This window comes from Prosopis cineraria, unplaced genomic scaffold, assembly GCF_029017545.1.
Source record: "Prosopis cineraria cultivar Desert tree isolate PC_DT_omini unplaced genomic scaffold, ASM2901754v1 PC7, whole genome shotgun sequence".
In the NCBI taxonomy this organism is placed as follows: Eukaryota; Viridiplantae; Streptophyta; class Magnoliopsida; order Fabales; family Fabaceae; genus Prosopis; species Prosopis cineraria.
In genome coordinates this window covers 31,722,984-31,735,018 of record NW_026555338.1, presented here as the reverse complement: position 1 = coordinate 31,735,018, position 12,035 = coordinate 31,722,984, and the positions used below count along the sequence as shown (strand labels likewise).

General features: G+C 36.2%; 2 protein-coding genes across 6 annotated transcripts; one reads left to right on the top strand and one right to left on the bottom strand.

Moving 5' to 3' along the window:
• The first annotated feature begins 473 nt into the window (after positions 1–473).
• On the top strand, positions 474–6,535 carry LOC129315686 (uncharacterized). Of its 5 annotated transcripts, none has more exons than XM_054959597.1 (8): positions 474–854; positions 1,100–1,256; positions 2,080–2,200; positions 2,838–2,893; positions 2,989–3,171; positions 3,316–5,053; positions 5,368–5,618; positions 6,271–6,535. In XM_054959597.1, exons 1-8 carry the CDS (start codon positions 757–759, stop codon positions 6,340–6,342), a joined length of 2,676 nt encoding a protein of 891 aa, XP_054815572.1. In that variant the 5' UTR covers positions 474–756; the 3' UTR covers positions 6,343–6,535. The 5 variants fall into 5 exon arrangements, with proteins under 5 accessions (XP_054815572.1, XP_054815575.1, XP_054815571.1 ...); XM_054959600.1 differs by having other exon boundaries at positions 475–854; positions 3,088–3,171; XM_054959596.1 differs by having other exon boundaries at positions 475–854; positions 2,825–3,171.
• An 848-nt stretch (positions 6,536–7,383) lies between these two features.
• Positions 7,384–11,168, bottom strand: LOC129315081 (cyclin-dependent kinase A-2-like). The gene is made up of 9 exons (XM_054958602.1): positions 11,037–11,168; positions 10,432–10,686; positions 9,887–10,004; positions 9,389–9,559; positions 8,785–8,948; positions 8,617–8,704; positions 8,470–8,523; positions 7,838–7,922; positions 7,384–7,714 (listed from the first exon to the last, which is right to left on the bottom strand). Exons 1-9 carry the CDS (start codon positions 11,075–11,077, stop codon positions 7,665–7,667), a joined length of 1,026 nt encoding a protein of 341 aa, XP_054814577.1. The 5' UTR covers positions 11,078–11,168; the 3' UTR covers positions 7,384–7,664.
• Between the last annotated feature and the right edge of the window lie 867 nt (positions 11,169–12,035).

The window sequence follows — 12,035 nt, the reverse complement described above, 5'->3', positions numbered from 1 at the left end:
AATGTGTTATATTTTATATATACTTGACTTTAAATTATATACTTAGAGATGTAATTGATGCAATTTAAAAATTAATTTTAAATTATTTTAATTTTAAAATTAATAAATTATGTGATTTAAAATTTTCAATGTCATTATTGAGGCCTTTCTTCCATATTTTATATTTTATCGTGATGACAGAATATTTCAATCTCATCCTAATCCGTTCTAATTCCTAACAAGATAAAATAATTTTCAAAGACGAGATAAGAAAAAAAATCCAATCCTAAAATTTGTAAGATGAGATATGAAATAGGAGTATCTCAATCCTGTCTTGTCCCACAAACACTGCTAGTCTGCTACCTAGACTTGAGTTTGATTTATCGGAGTGAAACAACGGTTTTTGGATCAGGGGTAGATTTTCCGGTGGGAACGTATCATTCCTTTCGTTCCTTTTAGGGGACGCGGCAGGTCGGTGATAATCCAGTGACCACCGCGGACATGGGATGGTGATGATGAAGCTGATCCTAGGACTCAAATGGGCCTTTTCGTCATTTAACAAGAATTAATTACACCTAAGCCCGCAGGGACTTCAAAGACATTTGCGCAATTGGTGGAACTTTAAGTTAATTACGATTGTTGTAGGGGCGATGGAGTGATTATCCCTTTATCAATTTAATAACAAAAATGAACTCGCGGGAGAAGCGAGACTGAGGTATAAGAAATAATGGAGATCACAGAACCTGGGAATTAGGTCGAAGGAGTGGCGAGGGAAGGATGAAGGAAGACATTGTAAGCTCGAAGCATAACATTTCTGACGCCCATGATCCGTCACTGCCCAAATCACCCTTGTCTCCTCCAACTCCTGCTGCCAGGTTCTCTATCTCTCTAGGGCATTGCGACTCATGCTTGAAACTGAAAGCTGAAAGCCCCAATTTTCTTTTCCTTGTCTGACATTGATATAGCTACATGCAAAATTAAATTTCAATTGGTTTCCTGTTTAAGGTTTCTTGATATAATTTGCTGGTCATTAGCGCCAAATCCAAGTTTATATATTTCATTTTTGACTGAATCGAAGTTCTTGTTTTACCCTCTCATTTTTCTCTTTTGCACTTGGCAGTTCTGTGGGCGCTTCGTCACCTGCTCCCCCAGCGAATGATGGTTCACTTCTGCAATGTACTACGTTGAATGGATTGTCTAATCTCTCATGTAGGCCTTGGGAGAGAGGGGATTTACTCAGGCGTCTTTCTACGTTTAAGCTTACTGGCAAGGCTAAGGTTTGCAGCTCATTCATTTTGTCGAAGTGAAGATATTTGATTTTGAGACAAACTTAGCACTCCCTGCACAAAGCACTCTTGGTGATAAGGGAGTTGTGTGAATATCATCTTTCTTGGTGAAGTTTCAGATAGTTTCTCAAAGATTGTTGATGAGGATCCAGCTACTGCTTCTTTCATGAAACTGGTCGCATGACTGCAGACTACTGGCATTCATGATTGCATCTGGTTTTTTCTGGAAACTGTTAAATGGAGCTTCTTAAATGCGGATAGAGCGATATATGCCACTTGTGTGCAGTCTTGACTTGAGTCTTGTACAAGTACCCCACGTTAGAAATCATCACCAAAAATCCAATTTGTGTTTCTTTCCTTGTATAAAGAAAGAATTTTAGATATCACCATAGCCATTTATTCGTTATAGACCTTAATTGCATTTTCTTAAATGTCCATTTAGGTTTTTCTGAATTACTTTTTTCCGAGGTATCTATGTATAGCACCATTTCTCCACCATTCAAGAAAATGCCTCTATTAGACTCCAGGTAATTTAAGTTGTCCGAGTCCAATGCTGGTTGTCAATTTTCTTTAAACCCCCGCATTTATATAACTTGAGCTGCTGGAAGTATGTGAGATGAATTGTACGCTGTGTGCAATTGTAGAGCATACAAGTGTCCTGGAAGCCGTTAGTCTGAAAGAACAGTGGCATTGCAAAAAAGAAATGAAAACTTGGCTTCTCATTTGTTCATTGACAACTCACTTCTGCCTTTAACTTTCTATGACATCTGGCAAGGTGGACTTATGTGCTATTGTTATCTTGTTGCTTCTGCAGGTTGCAGGTTCATTGGCTTGTGCCAAGAGAGGCTGGGTGAATAGTGATGTTGATAAGATTGAGTGTGAGATATGTGGTGCAACATTAGATTTTACCTCATCAGAGTCTTCTATTAATTTTGGTGAGTTTAATGGCTAGCATTTTACCTTTGTTTACTGTTGGAGTCGACTTAAGTATATAGATATAGATATAGATATAGATTAGTCATTAGTCTCTGTCTTTATTCTAGAGACTGTTTCCACTAGCTGTTGTGAAGTCTGTGTTATTATTTGCAAACGGCAAATGTTGTATAAAACGGGTACTTTTTTGTGTGTCTGGTCATTGGTGAGCGGTGCCATCCCAACCAAAACTCCAAAATCAATCATTCTGGTCTGGTTTTATATGCCTCAATTAGACCAATCTTTAATCTAACTAAACCATCTCAATGATTCAGTGATTATGTGCAATAGCTGGACTAACTAAATTGCTAAACACCCCTTAGAATAATGTTCAATGGCCAACTATGTTGAACATAATAATGGCAGATTCTACTATTAATATGCTAATTGATATTGCTTATAATGTGTGTTTTGAGTGTAATGATTCGTCAACTGTAGTTTTTCCAAGTTAAAAACTATATTTTCTTGTTTCATTTAATTCTTTATGTCCAAATTCTTCATTCGATTGTTCTTAATTTGATTTTATTCCACTCAATTTTAGTTTTATTTCCTGAGCTTGATTATCATTTCCCATGCATTTGATGAAGCTGATTCTTCCAGTGAAGAACTTTCTGAACAGCTTGATAGAGGACACAAGGTCACTTGTCCTTGGAGAGGTAATAGCTGTCCAGAAAGCTTGGTGCATTTCCCTCCTACATCACCTTCAGCTCTAATTGGTGGTTTTAAGGATCGGTGTGATGCACTCTTGCAGTTTTACTCCCTCCCTGTTGTATCTTCATCTGCAGTTGAGCAGATACGGCTTACACATGGCCCTCAAATTGATCGCTTTCTTGCTCAATTGCAAATTCAGGCAGCTGGAGATATGGGCTATAGAGCAGAAAGTGCATCTGCTATTGGTTATTCTGGAGAACAAACTCTTCATTCATATTCTTATGTAAGATACTCTCAGATGTTGCAGTCATATTAATCATCAATCCAATTTTATAATACAGCTGATTATATGTGTGTGTGTGTGTGTGTGTGTAGCTTTTGATTTTATCATTATCTTGATCTTTAACTGAATCTTCTACTTCAATAGGCTGAAAAGCTCATAAGTCTCTGTGGATGGGAGGCGAGGTGGCTTCGTAATGTGCTTGACTGTGAAGAACAGTCTGCTGAATCTGCCAAAAACGATTACAGTTCTGATCCAGCCAAAGGATCTGCACAATATCCCATGCCAAGCAGGAGGGAATTTTCAGCATCATCTAGGAAAGATACTGGGGGCATTGAAGTAATGGGTTCAGAATTTAATTGTGAATCTACGTCACCTTTGCTAGATTGTAGCTTATGCGGGACCACAGTTAGAGTATGGGATTTCTTAACTGTTCCCCGTCCTGTACATCTTGCTCCCTGTAGTGCTGTTGCCCTTCAAATGAGCAAAAAAGTGACATCAACCCAGGGAGTGAGTGCAGCTAGTGGAATCAATGAATGGATTGCTGCTGATGGTGTTGAAAAAGAGTGTACTGATGGCCATGATGAGGCCACTACACCTGAAAAGAGGCAACTTGCATCCAATAAAAGTCTATATGAAAATCTGAAAGTGATTGATGGGTTGTCTTGTTCACAGGTGAACATAAATTTGGCATCAGATCAAGTGCCAGGTCCTAGTGAGGGAAAGTTTTTGATGCTTGGGAAACCTTCTGGAAGTGAGGTTGGTGATCGGGCAGCTTCTTATGAATCACAAGGCCCAAATGCACGTAAGCGTCAATTGGACGATGGTGGAAGTACAGTTGACAGACCACATATGCCCTGGCAACAGGCAAACAGTGCTGAGGGAATTATTGTTGATAATGAAGTCACTGGTGGTCAGCAGTATTCAGCAGGCCCTTCCAAGCGTGCCCGAGATCCTAGTTGTTTGGACAAAATCCAATTGTCATGCAGGAGAGATTCTTTTGGTGCAGTACCTAGCCATTCATTGGATACCCAAATAGAAGCAGATGCAAGCACAGGCAATCGATTTGACCCAGATGGGGATAATGTTGTTGGCATCCCATCTACTAGGGAATCCACACATGCATCTTCTATTATTGCAATGGATACTATTTATCACAGTTCAGATGATGAATCAATGGAAAGTGTTGAAAATTTCCCTCTAGATGTTAATGATATCAGTTTCAACTCTGCTGGATTAAATGAAACTTCAGAATTAAATAGCAGCTATCAAGGTGCCTGTTCCCAGCCAGTATTAGAAAGAGCAGGAGCTGATGCAGTTGTTAGTAGTTCAAATGCTTGTGGGGAAGTTTTGAATACAGACACATTAACTGCTCCTGCTCTGGATGGGCCTAGTTTTGGTATTAGTGGGGGAAGTGTTGGCATGGGTGCAAGCCATGAAGCAGAAATTCATGGGACTGATATTTCAGTCCACCGAGGTGATAGTTTAGGTGATGTAGAACCTGAGGGTGAAGTAATTGAACATCAGGGTCAGGCTGGTGAATATGTGCCTCATGGACAAATAGGTGATTTTGTGCCTGAAGAAATGAGTCAAGAAGATCCTCAAGGGGACAGTCAAGCTGTGGTTTCTCAATCCACTGCAAGGACTGACAGTGGCTCAAAAATCGTCTCAACTAAGGTTGAATCTGTTGAAAGTGGTGAGAAGACTTGTAGTAGCATGCGGATGTTGGGTAATGAAAATGGTGCACATCCATCTCTTTCTTGCAATGCTATTGTTTGTTCTGCCTATGAAGCATCCAAAGAAGAAGTTACTCAGACTGGGAAGGCATCTCTTATTGATGACAGTGCATATATTGAATCAGGCTGTCTAGTTGCGGATGATATGGGTATGTCTTAGCATCTTTCTTTCTTCAATTTCCATTGAGGGTACTTCCTCTATCACTACTCTTCACTGTGATGCACAACAATGTGAATGCTAAAATGTATTTAGTCTTCCAAATCATTGTTATTGTGACATTCTGGGTACCTTGCTACTGAAATGCATACGTAATGCTCAATCATAGAACTGTTTTTACCCATTAAAAATGTCATATATTTTGCCATATTGTTTGTCTAATATGTTGGTGTCTGCCACCAGATTCTGACAGTTTCTTATATGGCATCAACTATTGCACTTGGTTCCTTTTTTTTTTTTTTCCAGGGGCTCCTTATGGGGACAAGATTAATGGAGGTGTGGAGTTTGATCCAATTAAACAACATGATGAATATTGTCCTTGGGTGAACAGGGATGTTGCTGCCGCAGGTTGTGTTGGTCCTAGCTCTCTTTCTGGTGTGGATGCTGTAGCTCTTTGTGGGTGGCAACTGACTTTGGATGCCTTGGATTCTTTCCTGTCACTTGGAATTGTTCCTGTGCAAACTGTGGAGTCTGAGTCGGCAGCATCCTTATGCAAGGTTTGTTTCAGTTGTGTTTGCTTAGTATATTCTTATTTCCTTGCTTAATGGAAGACTGTGTTTAACCCCCTGTTTGGTTAGAGGGGAGGGAAAATTTTAATGAAATTTCTAATGAAAATTTCCCTCCCCTTTGAAGGGGCCCCAGGGGGAGGGGAGGGAAATTTTTTTGACATTTTCCCTCCCCTCGATTTTTTTTTGGGGGGTGGTTTGGTTTGGGAGGGATTCCTCCCTCCCCCTCCTCTCCATCCAAACGTAATGTCAAAGTCAATTTAATTGAGTGTTTTAAACTTTCATAGCAAGTAAGAACAAGTGACCTGAAAAATGGAAGATAAACTCTAAGATGCAAGAATTTGTGAAAGCAGTTGAAAGTTAAACTTCTATAACTTATATATGGGTTTTCTGTGATGAGATAACTAGGACATGATAAAGCCCAAGAGATCATATACTAGTGTATTTATTTCTTTGGCTTGGGCCTTTAGTTTTTTTGGGTAAAATATGATGTTGCAATTTCTTCGGATATGTAAAGATCCCTCAAGGAAGACCACTGTGTTGAAAAAAGGCTTTCTTTAGCAGCATGTTAGGCTAAGGGGTTCCATTTCTCTTTTTTCGTACGTTAATGTTCGATGCAGCCTAACTTGTAAAATTTTCACAGGGTGACCGCTTAGCTCCCAGTCAGAAATTGTTAGCAAGCAACTCCTTTGTAAGAAGCCGTGGGAAAAACTAGCGAGCATTTTGTCCGAGAATGAGTTTTATATCTTAATCCATTTCATGGCCATCTTTCTAATTTGATCTATTGTTTGTTACCCTATTCTTTCTATGTGGGTGGTAGTTTCTTTGCCATTAATTCTCTATTCGATTTTTGGATTGGTTTACTGGTTTGATAAAAGCATTATAGCATAAATTGCCTTATTGAACTATACCAGGTGATAGTGGATGATGACATGAATTGTCAATGAGACAAACGATAAGTTAACACCAAACTGATCACGTGATTAAGGTCCTGTTTGGTGCGTCACAAGGTGTTTAGCATGCCAACCGATCTTTTTTATAAAAATTATACATTTAAAATTATGCATGGTTATCACGGTATAATGTATCTGTTCAAGAGTTGGATTAGCACAAGATACCAATCTAGGTGCATTTAAAAGCTCCACCCTTCTGTGTGGCATCTTAGACATAGTGCGTTTGAATGATATATTCCAAAAATGGCTCAAAAAAAAAAACCCATTACTCTGATGTTCATTTTTTAAAGCTGTTATATATCAATAACCTTTATTACGATACTGCAAAGTACATATAAAATATTCTTTCATTAAAGTTGATATATTTTTTTTGGTACAACATTAAAGTCAATAGTTGTATTGCTTGCAACTGCAATTTAAAACCAAGTACGAAAGGACACTCTAGGTCCTTGGTGCAAGAATTTAAAATAAGACAAGCTTATTCTATAGATCGGGTGGTGTATTTGCCTTTCCTTCGAAATATTTCAAGTACACAACTTTTCATCTGTTATAAAAGCATTTATAAATTGATTTTAATGTTAAAAAAATATCAAAATAGTCTTAAGAATAAATGAAGTTTAAAACGTGTATTAAGAATAAATGTATTAAATTTATTTGCTTCATTTATTGAAAACGTAAAACCATTTTATTTTAAATTTAAGAGAGGTTTAAAAGATATTTTTGAAAGATCATAGAACATAAGACAAGCTAGAATAACAAGTAATTCTACAAAATATATATAAAAAAAATCAGGATAGTTCTGCCACAAGCAATTATAATAGTAATTACTCTCGAAATCCATTTTCATAAAGTGAAGTCGATCAATAAGAAAAGTAAACAATTAATCCTAAAATTTACTCGGCCAAAAAACGAAAATCCTAGAAATTACGAAGCGAATGGTCATCCGCCATGGTTTTCTTGTAGTGACGCTGCTTTCAAGTATGAAGGGAGAAATATGCTTTCATGTCTACTTCAAATTGAACAGCGAAGTGGTTAGTCTAGGGGAGATTTGAATTCGCTGACTTCTAGCTAGCCTCAAAGAATCTCAAGTATTCCTTCCTTGCCCCTGGAAATCTCTTTGACTCACTGAGTGAACTATGCACAGTTTATGAACATGAATCAGTTCTATTTGAATGATTAAATCACATACACCTTGCACATTGAAGAAACAAAGAAGTGTACAAGAATGAAAAGCTGAAAATGAGGACACATTTATACCTAAGTTCGGTATATTGATCATATATGGATGATTAAGAGCTTCTTCAGCTGAAATCCTTCGGTCTGGGTCCAGGCAAAGCATTTTCTATAGTACACCAAAAAAAAAAAAAAATTTGTCTAGTGAAAAGAACAGGAATTTTTGCTAGATGTAGTTTTATTGTCCATCTTTAATTTTCTTTAATCTAATACAGCTTCATCCCTTTTAAATGTGTATAATTGAAACAATATGGGCGCTTTTAGCTCAGGAAAAAAATTGTATGCACAACACTATGCTAACTGGACATTTTTCTAGTCCTTTGCTGTATATGGCTCATGACTGAATCAGATATTTCCTCCTAACACTGACAAGATTATATTTGAATCATCTATATTCATACAAGTAAATGCATATTATATATATGCAGAAAAAAACTGAATAAAAATAAATTATAACCATAGAGATGAGATTTGAACCCTCAAACATCACTTTTTGTTAATCTCACTTTTTTTTTCAAATGTATAAATACATAAATATAAAAATCTGATTTTAACTTTTAATTTGTAGAAAGACCGTCTCTTAGTCTAAGACTCTGGGATAACATATCTGATGTGGCTATGCCTATTATGACACCTTGCAAAAAAAAGGAGCTTACCAAAAGAAGATCAAGGGCTGCAAGGTCCACGTCAGGGAACTTTGCTATCAAGTTCTGCATAGCAGCAGATGCAAGGTTTAAACAGTGTAACCTCCCATGATTCTACAGCAGGACATCCAGTGTCAAGCAAAGATTTGATAGCCATACAATTCGTTCAAATTTGGGAAAGGAAGAAATTGAACTAAACCGTGCAGTCACTCCAGGCCAGGAATCTTCAGTTGGGGTACCTAACAAACTTCATATTGAAATTCCTTCGTTATTTGACTGCATCGTTAGCACCAAAACTGGCACATATGTTTCTGAAGTAGAAGTTACCAAAATATACTTCTCAATTGGTCCTCTTCGCTTATTCCGCGAAATAAAGTCTGCCCGGTTAGCATCTCTCCAAATATACAACCCACAGACCACACATCAGCCTTCTTTGAATACTCATTCAACCCGAGCAAGATTTCAGGCGCGCGGTACTCGATTGTCGTCATCTGCTAAAATCATATATGAGTCAAAACAACCAATATGTCCCAGAACTACAAAATAAAAAAGAATACACTGTTCATTACCCCAAAAAAAAAAACCAAAAATACCGTAATCATCCAATTAGTTCACAGCATTTCTGCCGATGTTGAGGATATTATTTCAAGGGAGAATCATGCTTAAGGAGAAAAATGACAAGCTATTTGCCTATTTTATTAATAAGAACCTTAAATTTCTAAATTTATTTTGTAGAACCAAGGTCCTTCTGTGAAAAGAGAAAAAATGTGTAATAACTGACATGCCTATAAGAGAAATAATTTGCCTTATTTAATAGTCACACATGGGTATCTTTTTATAAACAAAGACATAAAATACCAGTTCACTTAACAAAACTGCATAACTCAATGGATGTAAAAACTAAGCAAAGAATGGTGTTGTATTGTCATACAGTACTATAATAGTGGTCAGCAGCTTCAAATGCACTGGCCAAATTGAAATCGGCGAGCTTGATTAAATGGGTAGAGTAATCAATGAGTAGATTCTGCGGTTTCAAATCTCTGTGGAGAATCCCTTGAGCATGGCAATATGCTACAGCAGTGATTATCTGATACAAAAAGTACTGCTAGGACAAGGGAAACAAAATTAATTTGAGTTGAGAAATCTTAATTACGTTATAGCACTTCAGACTGCCACAGTCTGCCCCTGTTGCCGAGCTAATTATGTTCCAAAACATGATCTATGAGGAATATATAAATGTTTGTGTGTGTGTGTCTATATATATATATATAGGTATGAACGTGGCAAAAATGCCTCCTTGGGGGGGGGGGAGAGCAGAAAAGCAGAAGGATATTTTATTTAAGTATGGCTTTGTTACAGAAATGAACATCTCCAGATAACGGACTTGCTAACTTGTTCGGCGGGGTACACAACAGAAATGTTGACTTACATTTCTTTGCAGTGGATTCTTCTGGTCATTTGGTAGATTAATGAAATATCGCAGATCAGACTGAAAATACTCGTAAACAAGATAAACACATTGCTCCCTGCTGAAAGTATCCAGCAACCTGATACAAACATCATATATTGTTTAATCAAATATTTTGGTTATCATTAAAAATGATTTAGGCTACAATACACTTCGCGTCTGAATGAAAGCCAATATTTATGCGATTTTTAGTCTGACTTGAACTCCTCATTCAAATCAAATGAAACTGCATATGACCCTCCAATTAGATCAGTGACATATTATACATTGAGATTGAAAATATTCATAAAGCAATAGTCAGCAATGTTTCATAATCCCTTCTTTTACCTTAAAATTAACTTACCTAAAAAGCTTTCTTCAATAACCAACAACTTATCTAAAACATGAGTGACCTTCTTCACGTTCACGTGATTGGTTATTATCTTCAAATCGTAACTTCAAATACTGAGAGTAAAGACTCTAGAAACCATTAGCAAAAATAATCAACCGAGCAACAGAGGATCAACCTGACACAGTTTTCATGTCGCAATTGTTGAAGAGAAGAGATTTTTCTATCTAACAAGACCCGAGCGTTTTCCACAGTAAGGACAATCTCCTTGATGGCCACGATACGTTCGGGGTCACGTTTCAAGCAACGATAAACCTTGTTAAACGCACCGTCTCCAATCTGACCAAGAACCTTGTAGTTGAATTCCTCTAGATCGAGGTCCGGCTTTCTCTTCCAAGGATTCCAAAATCTGCATTCCAGAAAGCGAATCAACCTGCACGCACGCAAAATACAAATACCAGCAAATTCAAATTACAAAGATAACTTAAAGAAGAAAAAAAAATTATACGATCGGCAATAACTAAGACTGAAAGAACTGTTTACAAAAACCATTTCCAGTTCAAAACGAATCTCCCGTTCAAAATTAAGCATATGATTTCTCAGAAAGGAGGCATAATATATAATTCACTGCAAAACACGGTTCGAATGCAACAGCACTGAGAATAGGACAAGTGGATAACATATAAGATTCATCAGTAAATTAATACACACATTTAAAAAAAAAAATCAAAACCTCCATCCAATTTGCAAATACAAAAGCAATTCAGAATTAAAGATACTCACAAAGACATGAATACTGAGGAATTTTGACTGGAATTACTCATCGTGAGAAGAGAGTGCAGAGACGATGTAGATTTCTGCCTTGTTGAAGAGAGCAAGATAGCATAGCACTGGAAGGGAACTAATGAGGGTGAAATGATGGGATTTGAGATCAACTCGGAAGGAGTTGTTATTGTTGAAACTGAAAGCTAATCAAACAGAAGTTCCCGCCAAAAACAAGAATAACAACAGAATCCCCAATTACGGGTAGCAATCGCTTCGTCTACGTGACCCAAATTGGAGTACATTATTATTAAAGTGCAACAAACTACAGAAGGAATGGATAAAAATGCAATAAAAATAATTATTTAATCTTTAATTAAAATAAAACAGTATAAAAACGTATTATATAATAATTATTGGGGAATGAATATTAAAAACAAATGCAAAATAAAGAAGAAAAAAGTTTGTTAGATTGAATGGGCCACGTTTTAAATCGCAGATTTTTTTTTTTTTGAGTAAACAAAAGAGGCTCGAAGCCTAGAAGAAAAAAAAAATTATGTATATATCTCATGGAGTATATTCATTTGTAGGTAAATCTTGTAAAATTTAAAAATTACAGTCAAATTTTTTAAAATTTGAGTATAATTTGAAATTAGAGTGCACAGACAATATTGCCCTTACTTGTAATGCATGATCATTATTAGTTTAACCATTAGATATATGAAATTACAGTTATGAAAGGTTAAAATAATAGTTGTAAATTTCTAATAAATTAGTTATAAATAATTATTATTAAATTTTATTAATAATACATAATTAGTTTAACTATTAGATATATGAAGTTATAGTTGTAAAATATTAAAGTGATTATTATAAATTACTGATAAGATAATTATAAATAATTAGTATTAATTAAACTTTGTTAGTAACGTATGATTAGTTTAACTATTGCATATGTGAAGTTATAATTGTAAAAAGTTGAAGTAATAATTATAAATTATTAATAAAGTATTTATAAAT